Genomic DNA, 22419 nt, shown 5'->3' with positions numbered 1-22419 from the left:
GCACATGTTTAAGAAGGTGACTGAGATGATGAGAATGTGGGAATTTTGTCAGTTTCTGCTTCTCCTATTTGCAGCTCTGGTGTTGAGTGCATATACATTCAGAATTGACATATCTTCTTGGCAAATTTACCCTCTCGTCTTTATATTATGTCTGTGTCCCTAGTAAGTTTCTTTCTTTTGAAGACAATTCATGTGCTATTACAGTAACTACTGCTATTTTTCTTTGATTAATGATGTATGTTTTTTTATCCTTTTACTTCCGCTCGAATATTGGAGTGAGATTCTTATTAACAGAATATAGTTGGGTCATGCGTTTTTAATCCACTCAGTCAGTGTCTGTCTTCATAGGTTTACTTAACCTATTTATATTTAATGTAATTATTGATTTATTAAGACTTAAACTCTTACTTTTTGTTTTCTTTTGACTTCCCTGGTGGCTCAGACGGTAAAGCGTTTGCCTTCAATGCGGGAGACCTGGGTTCAATCCCTGGGTTGGGAAGATCCCCTGGAGAAGGAAATGGCAACCCACTCCAGTACTCTTGCCTGAAGAATCCCACGGACGGAGGAGCCTGGTAGGCTACAGTCCACAGGGTCACAAAGAGTCGGACACGACTGAGCAGCTTTACTTCACTTAAACGCCTATTTTTTGTTTTCTACCTGTTCTATTTCATCCGTATTCTGTTTCCTACGTTACTCTAGTGTAACAGGTTTTACAGTCCATTTTAACGTCTCTGCAGATTTGCCTCTTGCTCAGCTTTTTAGGGGTTGGTATAGATGGGGCACTGTATATACAAAACTCTCAGAGTTTACTGCTGTGGTGATCTTGCCGTTTTGAGTGGGGTCTAGAACCCTTACCTCCCTTTATGACTCTTCCCCTGTTTTTATCATTACTTTGAATATTCCCTCTGCATACACTGAGGAGTGCATCATGGTGTTGCTTACGGCCCAGCAAACCTTAGGAAGCTCCGGAGACGGGCGCTCCTCACAGTTATCGTGTCTTTGCTTTTCATGCTCCCCCCCCCCCCCCCCGCCCCCGGATGTCCCAAGGTTCCTTCTGCCATCACCTTATTTAGGGAGGTTCCTTCAGCAGTCCTTCTGGGGCAGGTCTGCTGGTAAAGCAGGCTCTCATTCTCACTTATCTGAGGAGGCCTCCTTTGCCCTGCCATTCCTGAACTGCACTTTTGCCAGGATCTGAGTTGGCTGCCTGTCAGGATTGGGGACGGACAGCTTCTCCTTTTAGCTCTTGGAAAATGTCCTGTGATTTGATGTGGCCCCCCTGGTTTCTGATGAGAAATCCTCTGTCATTTGAATCATGTTTCCCTGTAGCTAAGGCATCATTTCTCTGGCTATGTTCAACATTTTTTCTTGCATTTAGGTCTCAGGAATTTAATTGTCGTGTGTCTTGGAGGAGATTTGGGTTTATCCTCTGTGGGTGCTCGGCTTCAGGGATCTTCTGGTTTATGTCATCGTTCAGTCACTAAGTCATGTCCAACTCTCTGTGTCCCTGTGGACTGCAGCACGCCAGGCTTCCTGGTCCTTCAGTGTCTCCCAGGATTTGCTCAAACTCATGTCCACTGAGTTGGTGATGCCATCCAACCATCTCATCCTCTGTCGTCCCCTTTTCTTTTTGCCTTCAAACTTTCCCAGCATCAGGGCCTTTACAAATGAGCTGGCTCTTTGCATCAGGTGGCTGAGATATTGGAGCTTCAAGTTTATCTCTTGCCAAAACTGAGAAATTTTCAGCCATGATGATTATTATTATTGAGTGGTTCTTCAGCCCGCCTTCTTTCTCCTCTTCTCCTGGGATCTTATATTACCTTAGTCCTTTTGTTTTAGCCCCACAGCCAGAGGCTCTGTCCTTTTTTGTCAGACTGTCTTCTCTCTGTTGCTGGCATTGGGTGACTTTTATTGTCCTCTCTTCCAGGTCCCTGATTCGTCTCCCTGTCCCCTCCATCCTGCAATGAGGTGCATCCACTGAGCTGTATATTTTGGTTATTGTATTCTTAGTTATAACATTTTCACTTGGTCCTTTTTATTTCTTCACTGAGAATTCCCACTTTTCATTTGCTTTCCGGAATGTTCGTGACTGTTCCCTAAGGCATTTGTATCGTGGCTGGGTTACATCTTTGTCAGATTAGGCCGACATTTCAGTGTTGGTGTCTGCGGAGTGTCTTTTTTTCAGTTTGAGGTTTCCTTGGTTTTGGCAAGAGTGGTTTTCTGTGGAAGCCTGGGCGTTGGGTTTTATGTTGAGACTCCAGATTTCACTGAAACTTGTGCAGGAGCTGCCTTTTCCTGGCGCTGCTCTGCCGAGGTAGGGTGGGGGCCCTGTTGCTGCTGATGGAGGTAGAAGCCCAGGTGCCCCCCAGAGCTCTGCGGACCTTGAGGGCCGGCTCCTGTCCTCACTGCTGGGCAGTGGGGTCGGTGGGAGTCTGAGCCCCCGCTTGGTCTCCACTGGGGCCCGCGGAGGTGTGACCCCCAGTGGGGAGGAAAGACCCCTCCCCATCAGCCGCTCTGCCGACACTGGCAGGGTCCCTGGCCTGAGGAGGAGGGTGCCCAGCCCCCCTGTGGGCCTCTGCGGTGCTTGCTGGGAGTGGAGCTGTTCTGTCTGCACCTGCTCAGTGGCTCCTCTCCTGACCCTCTCACTGGAGCCAGGCGGCTTCGCTGGGGTCTGGCCGGCACCCGGGCTGCTGGTGACTCAGCTCCAAGTCTGAGATCACAAGCCAGGGAGGCCCCAGGGGCCCAGCACCTGTTTCTTGGCCCCTGGCCATCTGATTCCGTGCTCTCAGCTGCCCATGTGTGCTTCCCAGGGCCCGGCTGTGCTGCAAGGGCGAGCGCGGCCCGTGTGTCTCACCGTCTTCCAGACGGGGACAGTCTCTCCCGGGGACGCCCAGCCCCCAGAGCTGCGCCTTCCTCTGACTCTCTACCCAAGCGCCCTGTTTCTGCCCACTCCAGGACAGCTGAGCAGTCTGGGCTAGGGGTTCAGCGCCCTTCTTACGGCCCATACAGACCCCAGAGTTGGCATGACTTCTGCACTCTTCAGATAGAAATGTTATCAAAGCTCTGTTATTTAAATTTTAACTTGAACTTTCTTCCACCAAAATTCCTCCTGTGCTCTGAGTCTTCCTGTTCCCGGTGGACGTCAACGCGGAGACCGGACTTTGGGGAGGAAGACCAGGCCTGTTTTCCGGGCTGAGGTGCTAGACACTACGCTCGCGTTGCAAATGTGCTTTCGCTCGTGGGTCTTCTGGGAATGGGCCAGCGACAGCCACACAGGCACATTTCACGTGGGGTGCTTTCTCGCTGAGCCTGTCACGTGGAGCACGCTTGCTGACAGTGAGCGCATGCCATCCTGAAGCAAGGGCGGTGGTGCCTGTGGGGCTGGAAATGGCAACCCCCTCCAGTATTCTTGCCTGGAGAATCCCACAGATGGAGGAGCCTGGTTGGTTACAGTCCGTGGGGTCGCAAAGAGTCGGACACGACTGAGCGACTTCACCTCCCTGCAGGGCAGAAGCTGAGCTGCCCACGGCTGCACGTCCTGCAGCTCCTGCTCAGGATAGGGCCACAGGCTTCTGAGACTTAGAAGTGATCCAGCTGTTTGAATCTTGCCGTTCATAAATTTTAAAAAATGTTAGGTTTACATTTGAAAATTACTGAAGTGTGTTCATGAAGGCAGCTTATGTGCGAGACGTTCTTCTAATTCTGCCCAGAAAAAGTGTTCTCAGCAAGCTGTGGACCTCCTTGCTCCCCGCTCACGCACACACGCAAACAAGCACAGCCGTCCTGATGCGAAGATTTTTGGTAATGTGTTTTTGTACAGGGCATAAAAATATATCTCTGTAATTACATGATATTTAGTGATTAGATAATTATGGATAATTGCATGGGGTAGTTCTAAGTGCTAAAGTGTTACCATAAGATCTAAAATGTACAAATTGCATAATAATTATTCTTGGGAGTTATTTGGTAATTCTGAGCATAATTATCATGTGATCCGCAGTGCATGTAATTAATGCATAGACACGTGGATTTTGCCTTCATAACTACTTCGCCCTTGTTATAAAGCTCTTTGTCATAACATTTGAGTATTAAATATAATGTAATTGGCTCCCAGATACAGTACATTAAGCCCCATGATAATTGCTTTCGTAGTAACAATAACCCTTATTTCATTTCCAACGTGTGGCTCTTGAGCAGGTCAGGGTTGCAAGGAGCAAATGGCCAGGACGTGGCAGCCGCGAGCAGGCGGAGCGGCACTGAGTGCTGGCCGCTGGCTCACTGTTGGGTGAGGAGCACCTCCTGTGGCCAGGCCTCCCCAGGTGGAAGGGTCTCGTCTTCCCCGTGGACATAGTCTGTCTGCTGACCATAGCGTGTACCTCCTGTCCAGCCCGGCCCCACCCCGCCTGTGTTGTTCATATAGCAAAGCACCCACCACGTTTCTGGTCTAGGGTGAAGGGCTGGGATTTGATAAGGAGAAGAGCTCGTAAGAAACCGCAGAGAGGGGCCTTGGCTGATTGGTGAGATTGCGGGAAAGCACCCGCAGCAGTGACTCAGGGACTGCAGCCGGGCCTCTGGCTCGGCCTCCACGCTAACACGGTGCCCACCACTCTCTCTCCAGGTCTCACGTGGCAGGATGACCACACCCAGCGCGTGATGGCCCGGGAACTCGCCAGCCTTCCCCAGACTTACCCGCGCCACCCCGAGGTGTCCAGCCCCGCCAGGTAAAGCGGACCTGTTCATGTCTCTTCCCTGGCCTGTGTCCACCAGCCCTCTCTTTGTTTCATGGAGCGAAGAACCCCGTCTTTCTGGTGTAGATGCTCCGGGAAGTTGGGATGTGGGGAAGGGGCAGATGGGACTCCCTCCACCACAGGCTCCTGGCCCCCGGGGAGGGTGTGACGGGGACCCTCCCACGAGGGGGTGGTCTCAACCACGGACATGCCCAAGGGCCTGTCTCCCTTCCTGGGACCTTTGGAGAGTCTGCCTCTCCAGAGCCTTGGTTAAGAGCAGGAGGGCCAAGAATTCTCACTTCCCAGTAAGAATTTATGCTCAGTTCAGCACAAAAAGCAAATCAGACCACGGAATCTGTGTTCGGGCCCCCAGCACAGCAGCCGTGAGAGCCGGATTTGTTCCACCTCGTCGTCTCCAGACACGTGCAGAGGGTGTGGACGTTTTGCCCACTTGTGCAGGACACCGACCCGGGGAGGGGAGGCGTGCCCCACAGGCAGCGTGCGGGAGCTGGCTGCCATCCCTGAGCTGACGGGCGGCTCCTCCTCAAGGTCAGACAGCAGGGAAGGGAACTCCCCCTCGGTTTAGTGGGGAAGCCCAGCGTCTGCCCGCAGCCTTTGTACAGTAATTCCAGTGCAGAAGCATCGGCCTCCTCCTTCCTGCTCAGTCCATCCAGCAGAGGGGCAGCGAGGCCGCCGGGTCCCGCAGAGGCAACGCACCAGACGTGAGAGCACGTTCACCGGGCAGCCCTCCCCGGCCAGGCTGTGCGCGTCTTGAGGGTGGGTAGGAGCTCTGCCTTGTCACCCTCGCCGGTCTGTTGAGCTTCGTCAACGAGAACCTGCCTCGGGAGTCCGTTCTGTAAAAATAACACTCAAAAAGCAGTCAGGCTGTCCGTGTTCATCCGGGCGCGTCCACACTCTTCGCGCTGGTCTTTGGGCGACACGTGGGCGCTTCACGCAGCCCGCGGCGCCTTCCTGCCAGTGCCGAGGCTCCAAGCGGGCTGCGCCGTCACAGGCGACCCCGGACGCCACCGAGGAGGCCACGGCACGGGGGGTGGGGGGACCGGGACACACAGCAGGGACAAGGGCAACACCCAGGTGGCCACGTTCTTACCACTGGTGATACTGTCACTTAAAACAATTGCCCATTTGCTATGAAAAATAACGTGGCTTTTTAGATTACATGTGAGATTGAAAGTTTAAAAATACACATATGAAGAGGTTGGAGTTTTCTACGTGAACTTCCTGTGCACGATCTGTGTCCGTACAGAAGTGTTTCTGTATGTTCCTGGGCTGTTTCTCTCCGTATGGAGTCTTCTGTGTAAGGCTGGTAGCTCTTCACGTGCCCCGCTCTGGAGAAGCAGATTTGTGGTCTGTTCTACCCGTCAACGAGGTGTGGTCGCCAGTGGAACTGGGCTCATAGCCTCCTGGGCTGGATGGGTCATGTCTTTCTCAAGGGTGTTGAACCCGAATAAACCAACCATCTGGCTCTAAAGGCGGAGCCTCGTGCCGGGGGTGGCACGCTGGGATGCTCCCCAGTAGCTGCCCCCCCATACTCCACCCCAGGAGACGGGCTTCCTGGCAACCAGCAGGCATTGGCCTCAGGCTCGGTGGGTTTGGGCAGACTCACCCCCGGCTGGCGGGCAGGGCTGGCAGCACACCCACCTCGGACCACGGCCACTCGGACCCCTGCTCTGCCTCTTCAAGCCCTCCCTCCCTAGACCCGGCCATTCTCTGCCGTGAGCTTGTGGTTCTCCTGGTCCTGCTGTGTGTTTGCAAGGAGCTCCCTTATTGGAGATGCCGCGTGTCCCGTTGGGCGTCTGCTGGTGACTCAGCAGCCGGAACGGGAATCAGTGTTTGTCAGCAAACAAACATACACACACAGTAATGCACGTGGATACGCATGGAATAATGTTCCTTCTTTTCAAAAACCTTCTGCTACATTTTCTTTGGTGTTGAACTGTCTGCTGCCCAGTATATACTTTAAATGATCTTTCTATGTGGTTAAATCCCGTACCACTTCCATTCTTCTCAGGTTATTGGTGAAATACGCTCACAGGTCTCACTGTGTGAATTTGGAGCGTTCACATTTCTGCAGAGCACTCTCATCCTTTTCACAGGGATTCCCAAATGTGTTGACTTAGTGTGATCACAGTACTGCTATCACTTAAAACTTGCTCATTGCATGTGTGGTTATTACACTTTGCCATTGACTTCTACCTTTACCCTTTAACACAGTTTATAAAGAGTTATCTCCTGGGTTTTCCTCTTTCTACTATCATTGGATTTACTATCGTTTCTCTTTTAAATGAAACTCTTGAGCCGAAAGTTCACCCTTATTCTTTCATCACGTAAGGCCGTGCATTCGCCTGTGAGTGTGGCCCTGGCGTCATCCTGCAGCGCCGACAGGCCGTTTGCCTTTGTTCTCGACTGTCTGCCACTGCGGCTGTGTGCCCTGCGGGAGCAGCGAGTGCAGGCTTGCATTTTGTCTGAGTCGTATGTCCTTTAGAGTTTAAATGACTGTCTGCTTTTACTGCGTTTTCATCAGAGAATGTGACACGTTCAGCTTTTTCTTTTTAGAAATTTGGGATTTCTTTGTGGCCTAGTTTATAGCACGTTTATTAATTTTCAGTGGATGCTTAAAAACTTTGTATCCAGTATATAAGAGTACACATTTTTATAGATGGTTAGACATAAAATTTATAACTATGTATAAATATAAATTATTCAGAGTCAAATTCTTTATTTACATTTTGACTTATTGAAACGTCTCGGGCAAACCCTTGTTTCCGTAAGCTGTGCGTCCATTTCTAGCGTATTTCGCTTCGCACACTGGGGTTCTGACATCAGCTCCCGGCATCCCCTCCTCGCTGTGGGCGTCACGCCTGCTGTGGTTTAGATGGAGCCTTTGTCGTCTTTATTGCTCTTTGTCTTGATCCCACTTTTCTACGACTGGTATTGCCACGCCTGTGTCCTCTGGGTTCTGCTGCCTAATTCATCCTCTAAAAGCCTGCCCTTTGGATGCTCTGATTGGCGGGTGGCATTCTTAGAGCCCCTGGGGCATCTCTGTGAGACCCCTACCTTCTCTGCCCCTTCTCCCCCGTGACCGTGACTCTGCTTCCATCCCCTTTGGTGTTTGCAGCTGAGTCTCTCACTTTACACTTAGTCCGCAGCCGTCGCCTCTAGGCTCTCCAGGTAGGTTTTGAAGTGACAGGTCTGAGTTACTCTTGGAGGAGGAATCCCACCTTTGGGCGCCCCGCCTCTGTCCCGGCGCAGCCCTGGCAGCTGGCATGGACCGTGTCCAGGGGGGCGTCCAGCCCAGAGCTGGTGACTAAAGAAGGAGTGCGTGAAAGATCGCGTGGCACTTGGTTGCTTCAGGAGTCACCACAGTGCCCAGAATCCTGCTTGCCCTTTGTTCCACAGAGGACATGACTGAGTTGTGAGCTCTGCTTCCATGAAAAATAAAACGGTTAGAAATAACCATTTCCAAAAATAAATGATGGTGAGATGGGTTAGGGTTGTGGACAAAGGGAGTGAGAGCCAGGCTGCGGTGTGCTCTTTGCAACAATTCTACTTATAATTCGGAGTTTTTCCTCTAGCAAACTGAGGGACAACGTAAAGCAGCCCATGTTATTGGCGCCTGAAGGTCAGTGCACGGAGTGGGAAAGTGACCAGTGGAGACGACACGCTTGCTCTTCCGAGGTAGAAAATGGACTCTTACAAAGTTTTGATCCGCTTCAGGAGAATGACAGGGCAGAAGTCAGGCTGCCAGCTAATTCCTGCAACACCTCACAGCATGGTGACGGCTGTGCCCGTCGCTGTTATGTGTTAGAGTGTCGCGAACAGTCCTCTAGCACAGACACCCGGGAAGAGGAGTAAGACAATTTAAAGGCGCATTTATGAGGTGGTTCTATTTGCATTGATTAGCAGTTAGTGAGAACAATAGACAAAGTGCCAGAAACGTAAACTGACTTCAGTTAAATCACTCTGACAACACAGAGCATGAAATTTCATCCATTAAAAAATGGTCAGGTAAGCTATAGCCATGATTTGAGATGCAAAGAACCATGTGGCTCCTGATCGTTTACATCCTATTAAGTCTGAGCCACCGTAGCTCGAAAAGGCTTCAGAAATAATAACAGGACAGTTTTGTTAATTGTGATAATTAAGCTCAAATGTGAAGATTTTCTGTAGGTCCCAGTTTGTGTGAAATACACACGGGTATCGAGCCCCTCACACCAGTGGCCTGTTCTTGAGAACCAGACTTTCCCTGTGGAAACAGTGGCCAGGAGCCTGTTCTCCGCGACCCCAAGTGGGAAATCACACCCACCTGCACCCCATACACTGCTGGAGCGTCAGCACTCAGTCGTGTGCGACTCTTGCAACCCCATGGACTGTAGCCCGCCAGCCCCTCTGTCCATGGAACTTTCAAGGCAAGAAGACTGCAATGGGCAGCCATTCCTTTCTCCAGGGCATCTTCCCGACCCAGGGATGGAACCCAGGTCTCCTGCACTCCAGGCAGATTCTCTATCGTCTCAGACACCAGGGAACATGCCCAGAGTGTGTCTAAACCACAGCAAAGACCCACATGGAGGTGACAGGTGTTTGTTACCATGTGTAGGTAACGGTCACGTTTGGAGCAGAGCACTTAAAACATTGCTCCCTGGTCACTGAAAGTGGATATGGTTGTTAGTAGCACAGCCTCACCCACCACCTGCACAACACACAGACACACACAGGCACACAGGCACACACTTGGCTACATACACATACACACTTAGGAACACACAGACACACACAGACACACACACAGACACACAGACAAATAGACACACAGGCACACACACTTAGATACATACACACTTAGGAACACACAGACACGCACACATAGACACACAGACACACACAGACACACACAGACACACACAGGCACACAGGCACACACTTGGCTACATACACATACACACTTAGGAACACACAGACACACATACAGACACACAGACAAATAGACACACAGGCACACAAACAGACACACAGACAAATAGACACACAGCACACACACTTAGATACATACACACTTCGGAACACACAGACATGCACACATAGACACAAATAGACACACAGACACACACAGACACACAGACACACACACAGAGACACAGACACCTAGACACATACATGCGAGATGCTCACATGGAGGAAGCTCAGCTTTGACTGCGATTTCCAGGCACAACCAGAGCTGGCATCATCGTGAGACCCAGGGATGCGCTAGGCCTCGCCCTCTCACCTGGACGATGGGTCAGATCCCTCCTCTTCAGGTTGCTGTCCGAGAAGACACCAGGCCGGGGGGCAGGGGGCTGGGCCCTCGAGCCCAGCAAGATCCTGCCCGGGCACCCAGGGAGCTCCCTCAGTCGGGTCTGAGCTTCGCAGGCTCTGGTCCCAGGGAGCTTGGAGAAGAGGCCGGCGGTGATAACAGGCTCCAGAGCCCTGACCCTCGGGGCTCCGGGGCTGGCGCAGGTCTCCCACAGGAGACCCAGGCAGGCGGGCACTCCTCTCTGCACACAGGCTGCAGGCCGCCTTCCGGCCGTAGAGCGAAGCCAGCCCTGCTGTCAGCTCCCGGCGCGCAGAGGCAGCCGGTTCTCTGTTGCTCGCTGTGTCCACGGCCTCCCCGCACACTCCGCCGCCCTCCCCGCCTGGCTGGGGGCGCCGCAGGCCCACTTCTGCCCGCCCTTTCCCGCAGGTGTCACGACTTTTACCACACAACATGCGTTTGTAAGGAAACATGAAAATCCAGCTGTTCCTGCAAAGCCACGTCTCTGCAAACACAAACACCAGGGGAAGGACGGGACAAATAAGGCAGTCATCAGACGCACACTCGCCCTCGGCCTCTGCTGGGGGGCCGGGCTAGCCTCCTCCAACCTCTGGGGCACTTCCGGCAGTTAACGCGAGAGCAGCACAGGTGAAACCCAGCGTTCACCTGTGTGAGCGCCAAGCGCACCTAGCAGCTGCGAGGACGCCGGGGCCACGGTCCGCAGGCCGCGGCTCTCGGTTGCCACCCGCTGCCGGGCACCCGCAGAGCGCACTGTGAGCCGTGTGTGCCGCCTCGGGAGCCTGCCCAGTCCTTTGCCCACAGACGGCGCCTGCAGTTGTCTGAGTCTGACAGGGGCTGAGTACTGTGTTTTACATGATTTTTAAATGCATTTTCATTAAAGAAAAAGGAAACAGGACATTTTATTTCCCCGAGTAAGTTCATGACCTGCGTCACTGCCTTTCACCGCAGGCAGCCATTGGTTGTCCTAAACTCACCCCCAGTGACAGCAGAGTCTGGTCACAGGGCTGCCCTTCCTGATGCTGGAGAGGTGCCCTCCGCGAGGTCAGCGGTGGGGACACGGGTTCTGCACTAACTCGACGTCACCTGAGTCCACCACGTGTTTCCAAGCTCATTTGTTCAGCGGACACTGTTTTCCAGTGCTGACTGTGGCCGAGGCCCCATGCAGAAAACCCACAAGAACAAGGTCCCTTACTCCAGGCAGCTTCCCGGGATTGCTGCCTGCCTTTTGTGGTCACACTGGGGCGCCAGGAGGGCCCGGGGTCATCTCCCCGTCAGCTGACTAGCATGCCGATGCCCCGCGGACCCCTGTGGTCCCCGCTTCCGGGAGGTGGGTGAGCACGACCTTCTCACTCCGTGTGCCTGCTCCTCGGCACCGGGTGGGGAGCGGAGGGGAGGCCACTGACAGAGACAGGCCCAGGGCAGGGGGTGGCAGGCCCAGGGCTCACCAGTCTCCCCTCCCCGCCCGGGAAGCCTCTCTGCCGCTGAGGTTCTCCCTGCACTTAGTAAGTCCTGGCCGACTCCCCACTCCGGCTTGCTTCTGCCCCCAGTGGCGGGGCGGCTGCTGAGAAAGGAAGTCGGGGTCGCTCACCAGGTCCCCCTGTGTGCCAGCACCAGGCTTGGGTGCAGACAGGGCCCCGCCGTGGGCGGTGTGAGCGGTGGGTCAGGCCCTCATCGCCTGGCCTGGCGCCTGAGTGCCCACACGGCCCTGCCGCCCCCGTGCCTGCCGTGAGCTCCGCGGGTGGAGCCAGCGCCGTGCCCATGGACTGCCTGACACCTCCCTCTCCTTCGCAGGAGCTCGAAGCAAACCGTCCCGGACGAGCAGAGCCTCAGCCTGGAGGGCGGCATGCTGGCCGAGGCCCTGCAGCGCTACCTGCCCTACCTGGAGGCCCTGTCCCAGGCTGCCACCGCCGACGCGCTCCCGGGGCCGGAGCTGGACAGGCCACCTGCCCAGGTGAGCCTCACAGCCCTCAGGTCGGGGTGGTGACCCTCGTGGCCCTGCAGTCGGGGTGGTGACCCCTGCAGCCCCGGGGTCGGGGTGTTTCGTTGTCCAGGCGCACACAGGGGACGTTTCCTGTGCCTGCAGCCCCTCTGGGCTCTCCCCCTGTGTCCGGGGCGAGTGGGGGCCAGGGTGGAAGGACAGGGCACCTCTCCGCCCCTTGGAGGGCCTGTGTGCACCCGCGTACTCCTACGGCCCCCAACAGCTGTGGGCCCTCCTGTTGGGGGTGCCCAACAGCTGAGTGCACTCCAACGGACGTGGGCACTCCTCCTTCGGGGCGTCCTGTGTACCAGCTGTCAGGCCCTCGGGTGGGAGTTCCTTCTGCAGCGGGGCCAGTCTGCTCTGGAGCCCTCCGGGACTCGAAGCCCATGGAAAAGAACAGTTTACAGACGCAACGAGCAGTCTCGTAACCTTATGGATGGGAAAGAAGGCGTGCTTTCATGACAGCCGCTTAGAGCGGCGCTGCCAGCTTTCGACTTGCCTGGGGCAGCAGGGCCTAGAGGTGGCGTCCGGGGCCCTCACGCATCCCGAGGAGGGACTCTGGGGGCAGCACCCAGGTCCGCGTGCTCGGGAGGGCACCGCCGCCTGCAGAACTCGGCCTTGGGTCTGACCCAGAGGCCGCCCGGAAGGCGGATGAACACCTCGAGCTTCGGTCCGGTCACTCGCCCAGCCCCGCCCCAGGCCGCGCCCAGGGCTCCGGAGGCAGGTTGGGCCACTTCGCAGCGCTGTGTCCCTCTGGCCAGCTCGGCGCTGCGTGTTGGTGGCAAACACGCCCCTTAGCGCAGCCTCACGGTCGGCAGCTCTTCCCTGTTCGTAGCTCCCGGAGAAGGGGCGCTGACTCGGTTCCCTGGGTTCCGCAGCCCGAGCAGCCCTCGTCAGCCCGGTTCTCAGACCCCTCCCGGCTTCGGGCTCTGGGGCCATGCAGGGCGGCCGTGTGGGGCGCGGGGCTGCCGAGTGCAGGGCCGGGAGGGGAATCGCACAAAGAGGGAGGGTCTGCATCCCCACTCCAGCCCGAGGCCCCCTGCTCCGCGGAGCCGCCTGAGGGGGGAGGGGCGGGGGCGGGTTGAAAGCTCCCGCCTGCGAGCTCCTCTGCGCAGGCCGCACCCCTACTGGCCCGGCCACATGGACACTCTGTTTCAGCGGATGCGGCAGCCCACTCCAGCATTCTTGCCTGCAGAATCCCGTGCACAGCGGAGCTTGGAGGGCTGCTGTCCATAGGGCCGCACAGAATCGGACACGACTGAAGCGACTTAGCATGCATGCAGGGCTGCTGAAGCGAGCACCACACTGTGTATCTTAATGTTAAACTCGGGTTTTCCACCTTGCACTTTCTGTGAAGCAGACACCGAGCTGGGTACCGTGGGGCTGCATCGACGCCAAGACCCTGTCTTGGGGGCCGACGGCGGGCAGCGCACGAGGTGCCCGAGGTTCCGACGCTGCGGCTCCTCCGCTGGCGCTGTGCCGCTTCGGGAGGCCACGCCCCTTCTCTGTCCTCCCGGATCCTGCCGTGACGTTGGGCAGTGATGGTCGGGACGTCAGTGGGAGGATGAAGCTCTCAGCCCAGGGCTCAGTTCACTGCAGTTTCTACAAGTTTCTACAAATAGTCATCCCTGTTTTAGAGACTAAACGGAAACCAGGTCAAGTCTGAAAGCCATCTGCTGGATGCTCAGAGGCGTGCTTGGCTCCACGAGAGACTCACAGGGGCGCAGCCTGCTCACGAAGAAAATCTGATCTGTGCCCCAGCCCGCCCAGCACCCAGGGGCGAGGCCGCTGCCTGGCACACCGCAGGCCGGGATGGACTCCGTCTCCTCTCACAGCAGGAAGCCAGCCTCGCTCCTCGCCCTCTTGATGCTGGGGATTTGAGAACGTAAAACAGAAATCGTCTGGGGCTCCCTCCAGGGGCCTGGCGAGTCTTTACCAGCCCGTCCTCGGCTCCGGCCGTGGGCGTCCCGACTCGGTCGTGGGGACCCCGGGGCGGGTGCCTGGGCGGCTGGCGCGAGCCATCGGTAATGAGCGACCCGCGTGGAGTGCGCGCGATGAGCAGGCGGGGACGCGGCGCAGCGACAGGCGCGGGAGAAGTCTGCGCGGAAGGCGTTGCGGTCAAGTCTCCCCGCGAAGCAGCTGGACGGGCCTTCCTGCTGAGGCGTTGGTGGCGCCGAATGAAGCCTTGAGCCCAGGTCCCGGCAGGCGCGGCGGCCCGTGGAGGTCAGTCCCGAGCCCGTCGGCCCGTTTCTCATTAAGTTTTGGGCTCTCTGTGGCGTGAGCTCTGGCACCAGAACTGGAAACACACGTGGGCAGCGTTGCCCCCCTGGACCCCGGCTGGCTGTCGGTGCGCAGGAGACCGGGGTTAGGGGTGACGGCGGCCCGGCGGGGCGTGGGAGGTGGGGCCTCGGTCCTCTGGGAGGGGCCGTGGCGAAGCCCAGGAACGCGCGCTCAGCTCTGCCGCCTCTCGGGGACCAGGCTCTGACCCTGGGATTTACGCAGAGCCTCAGCGCCCGCCCCAGCTCGGAGGGCCCGGCCCCGGCTCGGAGGGCCCGGCCCCGGGCCGCCTGTCCCGCGCCCACCCCACCGAGGGGGAGCCGCCGCTCTCTGCCGGCCCCGGTCGTTCCTCCGGGGGCTGCGCCCTGCGCCCTGGGCTGCCCGCGAGAGGAAGCCCGTGCCCCAGGCCTCTCTCTGTCTCAGGACACACGGCCGCCGACACACCACGGTCCTGTCCAGCCGCCTTCAGCAGCCGCCACCGGCCAGCAGACCTGGCTTCCGCGGTCTTTGGAACGCCCAGCCAGGAATGGCGGCCCCGGGCTCCTGCCTGGGCGGTGCTGGGTTGGGCTGATGCCCCTGCAGTCCAGCGGGCCCTCCCCTCTCAGAAGCGCCCAGTTTGAACGCCGGGCTCTGCGCTCATCTCACCACGCGGCTGTTTGAGCAGGATGGTCACAAGCATGGTTCAGAAAAGGAGCTCTCGGCGGCTTAGGCTCGGGTATTGCTATGCTGTGTTGACAGCGGCTTCTCCACACTGGCTTCTGGCTCGGGCGTTTTTAGTCTGTGTGAGATAGATGCTTCTTGATATGTAAGAAAGGTGCAAAAGCCTAGAAATTATCTTCTCTGTCCAGAGTTTAACTGAGGAGAAAGCCCTGGTCATGTCTCCGATGAGCTGACGTGGACTCTGGTGTGAGGAGTGTTGGTGCAGACCCGGCCAGGGCTTTGGGCGGTGCTGGCTGATCTCCGCAGCCCCGTCAGCTGATGACATATCTCAGCTGGAAGCGTAAGCTTTCTACACTGATGATGCAGCCAGTGTCCAGTGGGCTGCTCTATGCATCATCTTTCCTGTGTACGCGTCAGCAAGCACACAGCTGTCACGACCGTCATCAGACATGTAACTGTCATGATCGTCAGCAAACATGCAGCTGTCACGACCGTCATCAGACATGCAGCTGTCACTACCGTCATCAGACATGCAGCTGTCACGACCGTCATCAGACATGCAGCTGTCACGATCGTCATCAGACATGTAACTGTCACGGTCGTCAACAAACATGTAACTGTCATGACCGTCATCAAACATGTAGCTGTCACGATCGTCATCAGACATGTAACTGTCACGATCGTCAGCAAACATGCAGCTGCCACAATCGTCATCAGACATGCAGCTGTCATGACCGTCAGCCAACATGCAGCTGTCATGATCGTCAGAGAAGAGCCGTGAATTTATTGTGCTGAACTGTGTCGTTTAGTACTAATGACTGGCTGAACTCGAGCCCGATGAGCATGTGGGGTCAGGGGCTTCCCAGAGGATGGGCGTTGGACGAACAACCAGAAGTCAGCAGTTGAAGATGTTTGGATTATCTCAAAGGGCAGAATGTCAAGAGGCCACCCTAGTCCACTCTGACAATAGGAACAAGCCAGGTGAGCTGCTAAACCATAGCCTTAAGGGAAAAAGCCCAGGGAGCTGAGAATATAAAGAGCCCTGAATGAACTAAATTCAGAAAGGGAGGAGATCCTTCTAGGGAAGAAGAGACCCAGAGACTTCCCTGGAGGCAGGGACCAGGGGGGCACGCAGGGAGAATGTGCTGAGGTTTTTAAGGAGCTGTTTTCAGTGGAGACTAGCGTGAGGGTAGGGCCCAGAGTCAGGCTGCACAGAGCACCGAGTGCCCAAGACGGGAGCTGGGAGAAGGGACAGGCGCTGAGAGATATCCTTCCAAGGGGCGCCAAGCCCTGCTGAGCACACCTCCCCCCTTGAAAGCTTTGGATGAGGCAGCATGGTGGAGAAAGATTGATGTGTAGGGTGCAGAAAGCCAGGGAAAGAAGTTTCTTGCACATGTCATGTGGGGCTGTGACTCAGAGAGAGCTCCAGGTTCAGAAAGCTGGCGGCTGTCTGCAAAGCATGAGGCAGCCCTCAAGGCTGACTCCAGCTTGGACTTGAGCCCTGAGCCTGCCCTCAGCATTACTGTGGGGAGGAGTGACCGAATCTGACCGACTCGGCAACAAAGTCCTCACCCATTTCAGTGACAGATTCCGTGGACTCGGATGGAGAGAAGAAGGGTTAAATATGATTTGCTTTGGTCTCCATTGCTTATTCATGCAACAATCAAACGTACAATCCCAATTATGTATGACTGATCCAACATACAGTCAGAAGTCGGGAGATGCGTGAAGGAACAACAAAACGTCACTCTGGTCGAGAGAGTAAAGAGTTGGCAGGAGGAGAGCCAGATATGACTCAGGTGTTGGGATTACTAGAAAAGGTCATCTTAATAAGTAAGGTAAATATGTTAAAGGATTGAGTGGGAAAGGTGAAAAAACATAAATGAACAAATGGAAAATCACAGCAGGAGATGGAAACAGTGAAAAAGAAGCAAATGGAAATGCTAGAAATTAAAGGAAGATCAGAGGTGAAAAACTCGTCTGAGGAGCTTAATGATAGACTAGCCGCAGCAGAGAAAAGCATCAGTGAAAGCGTGTGAAGTGAAACAAAGCCCCCAAGACACGGGGTGCCATGTCAAGCAGGCTAGCCTGTATGTTCGGGATCCTACATGGGAAAGAGGAAGCGGAGGAAGCAGAAGAAATGGGTAAAGAAGTAGCGGCTGGTGTTTTTCCAAAAACTGATAAAGCTAATCAAAACATAGATGCAGGAAACTTACTGAGCCTCAAGCAGGATAAATACAAAGAAAACAAAATCCAGGCATATCATAAGCAACCGGGGGAAAGCCACAGATAAAGAGAAAATCTTAGCGGTATCTTCAGGTAAACAGATGCCTTACATCCGGGGGCTGTTTATAAGGACGATGTCTCGCGTCTCATTAGCAGACCAGAAAACAGTGGAACCAACAGAAAGGGGACAAAACCCTGTCAACTTGAATCCTGCACTGTTCACAGCCGTAGGGGGAACGGGGAGAGTCTGTGTCTGGAAGCCTCATGCCTCAGACGTGCTGACAGACATTCTTCAGCTCAAAGAAAATTGACGCAGAGACACCAGTATCTGCTAAGGGGAAGAAAACAACCAGAAATAGTAAACTGGCGAGCAACCAGGAATGAGAAACCCACATAATACATGTAAATTTCTGGACAAAAACAATTGGATGTTTAAGGCAAAATAATTAACACGCGCTGTGAGGTTTTTAGCTTATGTGGAAGAAAAGTGCGTGACGGCAAGGACACATAGCCTCGGAGGAAAACTGCAGTCAGGTGAGAAGCACAGAACTTGGGCCTGGAGTTGTTGTTCAGCTTTCACATGTTCATTCCTTTTAAGCCAAAGCAAGGTCCCCGAGTTGCCTCCTTCAGGCCCGCTGAGCGCAGTTCTGCATTTTCCAGCAGGCAGCCTGCTGGTTGGGCCTGCTTCCCTAGGGCTCTGCCCGAAGCCAGGCCTGGGGCCGCATCCCAGCTGGGACCCCCTTCCCAGAGAGCTTGTCTCCTAATCCAGGAAATGAGGGTAGTCATGTCTCTATGCGAGGGTGGCTGAGAGGGTCAGAAAGAAGGGAAATACGTCAAGTCAAAGCCTGGCCTGGCCCTGGCGCTCGGAAAATGCCACCCACGCTGCGACCGTCATCCTGAGTCCTCCGGACAGACCCTGCAGGCGGCACGCCTGCGCCCACCTCGCGCTGACCTGGGCACACAGGAGGCAGCGGCTGCCTGCCTCGGAGCATCCCCTGGGCCTTCTGACCCCAGGCGTGAGCCTGTGGGTACAGCTGAGGAGGACAGAGAGGGAGGAGGGTGTGCTGGAGCAGAGGTGAGGGAAGGCGGGGCGGGGGGGGGGGGGGACACCACACACGCTTCCTGTCGTCCATGGTCTTTGAGACCAGTTCCAAGCCACTTAATGTGACATCACGGGCAGACGTTCGGAACTGAACACCTAGGGTTCGCATTGCTGTAAGCCTCCTGCGGAAATTGTCGCCCCTGTGGTTTGGAATTAAACACCTCTTCAACCTCAGGTTTAGTGAGCTCTAGAAGCTGATAGCTCGCACAGCAGAGACAGCACAGGCACCGTGGTCAGAGAGGGGCCAGCGTGGGGCTCCCCCGGACGGAGGAACGCCTGCCCTGGACACAGCGCTGCCGTGGTCAGAGAGGGGCCAGCGTGGGGCTCCCCCGGACGGAGGAACGCTGCCCTGGACACAGCGCTGTCAGCAGGAATGACACCTGCCAGCCACCAGTGCGGGAAGTGGGCAGGGCGCGGAGAGCCTGAAGTGTGGCGCACTGATAGCCCCTCCACTGTGCTGAGAGAGACCAGGAGCAGCTGGCTAGCTTCGCCCTCTATGGCCTGAGCGCAACAAGGCAGGGCGAGCACCCTGTTAATGCTCTGGAAGCGGGGGCTTTGAGGCTCCCTCCAGCCCCCAGACCTTGCCGCCCCCATGCACTGTGGGGCCGCCTCGCTGGGCAGCCTGTGGACAGCCCCACCGCCTCATGCTTCGTCACGCCCGCAGCAAGCGTGCCTTGATCAGCGTGCTTGTCAGTGCTGCCTTCAGGCTGTGAGACAAACTGGAGGAAATGTTTGTTATGTGGTCAAAAGATGGCCCAATTTGGGCTTCCTAATTTGTTTTGGATGCTTGGCACAAGAGAATATCTGACGAGCGTGAGTGGCCAGTGTATACACAGAGATCTCCTTCACTCAGCGTCTGCTGGCTTGTGGCACCTGAGAGCCTGCAGGCTCTGGCAGGCTGAGCTCGTAATTGAGTGACCTGGGACTGGGGCCGGCGGACTTCCATGGGAGGAAGGAGCCCGACTTTCGGCACGGCTCGGGGCAAGGGGAGATGTCCAGGCAAGGAAGTGACGCGCACTGTGGCTCCAGGAAGCGGCCGTGGTTTCCCCAGCTCAGGATGACTACTGCCTTCTAAACTGCCTGTCACCAAACCTCTTTGATACTCTTTCCACTACCAAGTCTGTGACTTGACTCCATTTCAGTCGGCAAGCTGTTTGAAGACAGGCCCATGTTTGAGGCATCCTTCTCCCCCTGCCCCCCTCCCCAAAATGTAGACCATGGTCCAGAGCTCAGCACAGAGCAGCGGTGGTGGCTGTGATGCTGGTGATGCTGGTGATGGCTGTGATGCTGGTGATGCTGATGCTGTGATGCTGCTGATGCTGCTGATGCTGGTGATGCTGTGATGCTGCTGATGCTGCTGATGCTGTGATGCTGCTGATGCTGCTGATGCTGGTGATGCTGTGATGCTGCTGATGCTGATGCTGTGATGCTGCTGATGCTGTGATGCTGCTGATGCTGATGCTGTGATGCTGCTGCTGCTGGTGATGGCTGTGATGCTGGTGATGCTGCTGCTGCTGCTGCTGCTGCTGCTGATGCTGATGCTGGCTGGAGCCTGGCGAGTTCTCATGCTTTTCAGTTGCTAAGCTCCTGATTTGGGCAACTGTTGTCTTAACGATTACTCAGCGTTATCTTAGGAAACCTGAGGTCATAGGTCTGTTGAATTGAAGTTTAAAACACCTTCAAAACAGGGCTTTGAGAACTGTCCCAGAATCTTACTGACTCAGAGGTGCGAGTGGACAGAGTCCACCAGATCGCTGCCCCAGGGCTTGTGCCTGGGTCCCTGAGTCTTATAGGAGGCGCAGGTATGAGATGGTAAAGAGAGCAACATCACTGGTGTGAGCGGGCCAGAGGCAAGCCACGAGGAAGCGGGAGCCCCTCCACGTCTGTGCTGGGTGCCACGGCCACCCCCACTGGACTTGGAGTTAGATGACCCATTAGGGCAAAGGTCACTGAGAGCAGAAGTAGGGTCCAAGCCAGGGGCCAGCGCCCTCTGCTCGCTCGCTCAGTCAGGACATGAAACCACAGACGGGGGGTTACCATGAGGACTCTCTCTGCCCCTGACCCATGCTGGCCTGGGCACCAGGCTGTGGGGTGCACAGTCCCCAACACCAGGGCCCCCATGGGACTCGGCGTGACTTGGGAGAGCTGGCGTTTCTATTATTTCACAGTCTGCCTGCTAAAACCCTCTCGCCCTCTTCACCTTAACCTGGCTCAGAGCACACAGGACCCCACAGGCTGTTCATCACGGTCGGTCCCAGAGCTCACTGGCCTGACGGTCACTCACCTGGAGGGCCAGCGGGGCCTCCACCCCCCTCTCCACTGACCGTAACGGAAGGCCCTTCGAGCAGAAGCTGCCTTCGCACATAGAGAGCCAGTGCTTCTGGCAGGTTGATGAGCCTATCAGAGGCCGTCCAGCCCCGCGCTGGGACCCCAGGCGTTCCTAGGCAGCCTTGCTCAGCAGGAGTTCAGCTGAACTTGAGATTGAGCCGTGTGCCCAGTTTGTGCAGAAGTGCGAGGGCCGTTTGCTGTGGAGACGTCTTGTCTCCTCCCGTCCGTCTTTCCCTTGTGGATCTTTTCTCCCGCTAAAGGAAAAGCAGTTGATTTCAGCCAGCACTTGGATGGAATTAAACATTTCTATGACAACTACGTTACATCCCTGGGGGCTCAGCTGGTAAAGAATCTGCCTACAACGCGGGAGGCCTGGGCTCGATCCCTGAGTCGGGAAGAGCCCCTGGAGGAGGGCAACCCACTCCAGCATTCTTGCCTGGTGAATCCCCACGGATAGAGGAGCCGGGGGCTGCCGTCCAAGGACTCGCAGAGTCGGACACGACTGAGTGGCTAAGCACAGCACAGTTGCATCGTTTTAGAAATAAACGCAGTGTGACAGGTGATGGTCAATCTCCTGTAACAGAGGAAGACCAAGCGTCAGAACGCCAAGCGATCGGCCCAGGTTCCTACGTGAGAAAGGGGAGCAGCGTGCAGAGCCCGGGGTTCCGGATCCAGGCTTGCTGCCCCAGATCCGTGCTGTGGGCTAAGCCCCAGGGTCACTGATAGAAACAGACAGCAGCCTTGGGAGTCCGAACCACCGTCGTAGGTTCAGTGGTGGCTAAACGTCTTAGCTAGGTCCCCAGGCACGCACCCCTGGCCCAATACTGTGCCCCAACAGAGGGGCACGTGGAGAACAGGAAGGCCGAGATTCTGAGAGCTTGCGGACCCCGCACCCAACCCGGAGTGCACGGTGAAGGCCGCGGCAAGTCAGACCCTAGTGGGAAATTACTGTTTGTCCATGAACTTTTGATGGCGCCGTGTCAGAGGCAGGACACTGAGACTTCTAAGGTTTTTACAGCCACCCTCAAGGTGAGGAAACTGGGCCTTGTTCTGTGGGCAAATCAGAATGTGATGAGACCACATCCTTCTGGGAGAGTGTCCTGAGTGAGGAGGGAAGGCAGGGGAGGCCAGGGAAAGGCCTGGATCCGCACTGTGTGTGTGAAACCAGGGGCCCCAGCAGCGTTGCCGGCTGGGCAGCACTGCCAAACGGATCAGATCCAAAGCGGGTTTCAGTGACCAGGGAAGAAGGGAGCTGCAGGGAAACAGAGACGTCAGACACAGGGTGCAGCCCTGGGGAGCCCCTCTGTGGAGCCACAGCAAACCCCGGGGTAGGGAGAGGCCTAGGCAGACCTTCCCGCCGACACACAGCACGGGAGAAGGGGTCGGCATCGCTCCGCGGCCTCCTCACCGCGCAGGCGGCCGAAGGCAGACGGGGGTCACTGCGGTAGAAGAGGGCGACCGCGGACAGCAAGCCTGCCGGCGGGAACGCAGTCCGCGGCTCCTGCATAGTCAGCGCAGGGCCGCCCAGCCGTCAGCCAGGAGGAGGAACCCACGTCCACACAGAGGCTTTCCAGGGCGGTTCACAGCAGCGTTCCTCACATCAGCCCCAAGGCGGAAAGGGACCCAAAGGTTCCCCAACTGATGAATAAAAACACAAGCGCGTCCTCTGTCCTTAGAGCAGACTTCAGGGGTACAAGGGAGCAAGGCACCTACCGCTGCCTGCTGGCGCAGCTGGGGTGGGCATGGTCGGGGCGAGACGTGAGGGGAAGCGACGCTCAGTCGTGTGGGACTCTGC

At 56.2% G+C, this 22419-nt stretch overlaps 1 protein-coding gene across 1 annotated transcript in view; it reads left to right on the top strand.

Annotated features, from left to right (window-relative positions):
• PTPRN2 (protein tyrosine phosphatase receptor type N2) overlaps positions 1-22419 on the top strand; it is a 464846-nt gene that overhangs the window by 49744 nt on the left and 392683 nt on the right. The window contains exons 3-4 of the mRNA XM_052638438.1: positions 4616-4718; positions 11845-12004. Coding sequence (XP_052494398.1) covers positions 4616-4718; positions 11845-12004 — 263 coding nt within the window. The remainder of the gene's footprint in view (positions 1-4615; positions 4719-11844; positions 12005-22419) is intronic.

The sequence above is a fragment of the Budorcas taxicolor genome, chromosome 4, assembly GCF_023091745.1.
Source record: "Budorcas taxicolor isolate Tak-1 chromosome 4, Takin1.1, whole genome shotgun sequence".
Classification (NCBI taxonomy): domain Eukaryota; kingdom Metazoa; phylum Chordata; class Mammalia; order Artiodactyla; family Bovidae; genus Budorcas; species Budorcas taxicolor.
The sequence above is the reverse complement of the archived record's forward strand: the minus strand, read 5'-3'. Positions and strand labels throughout refer to the sequence as shown.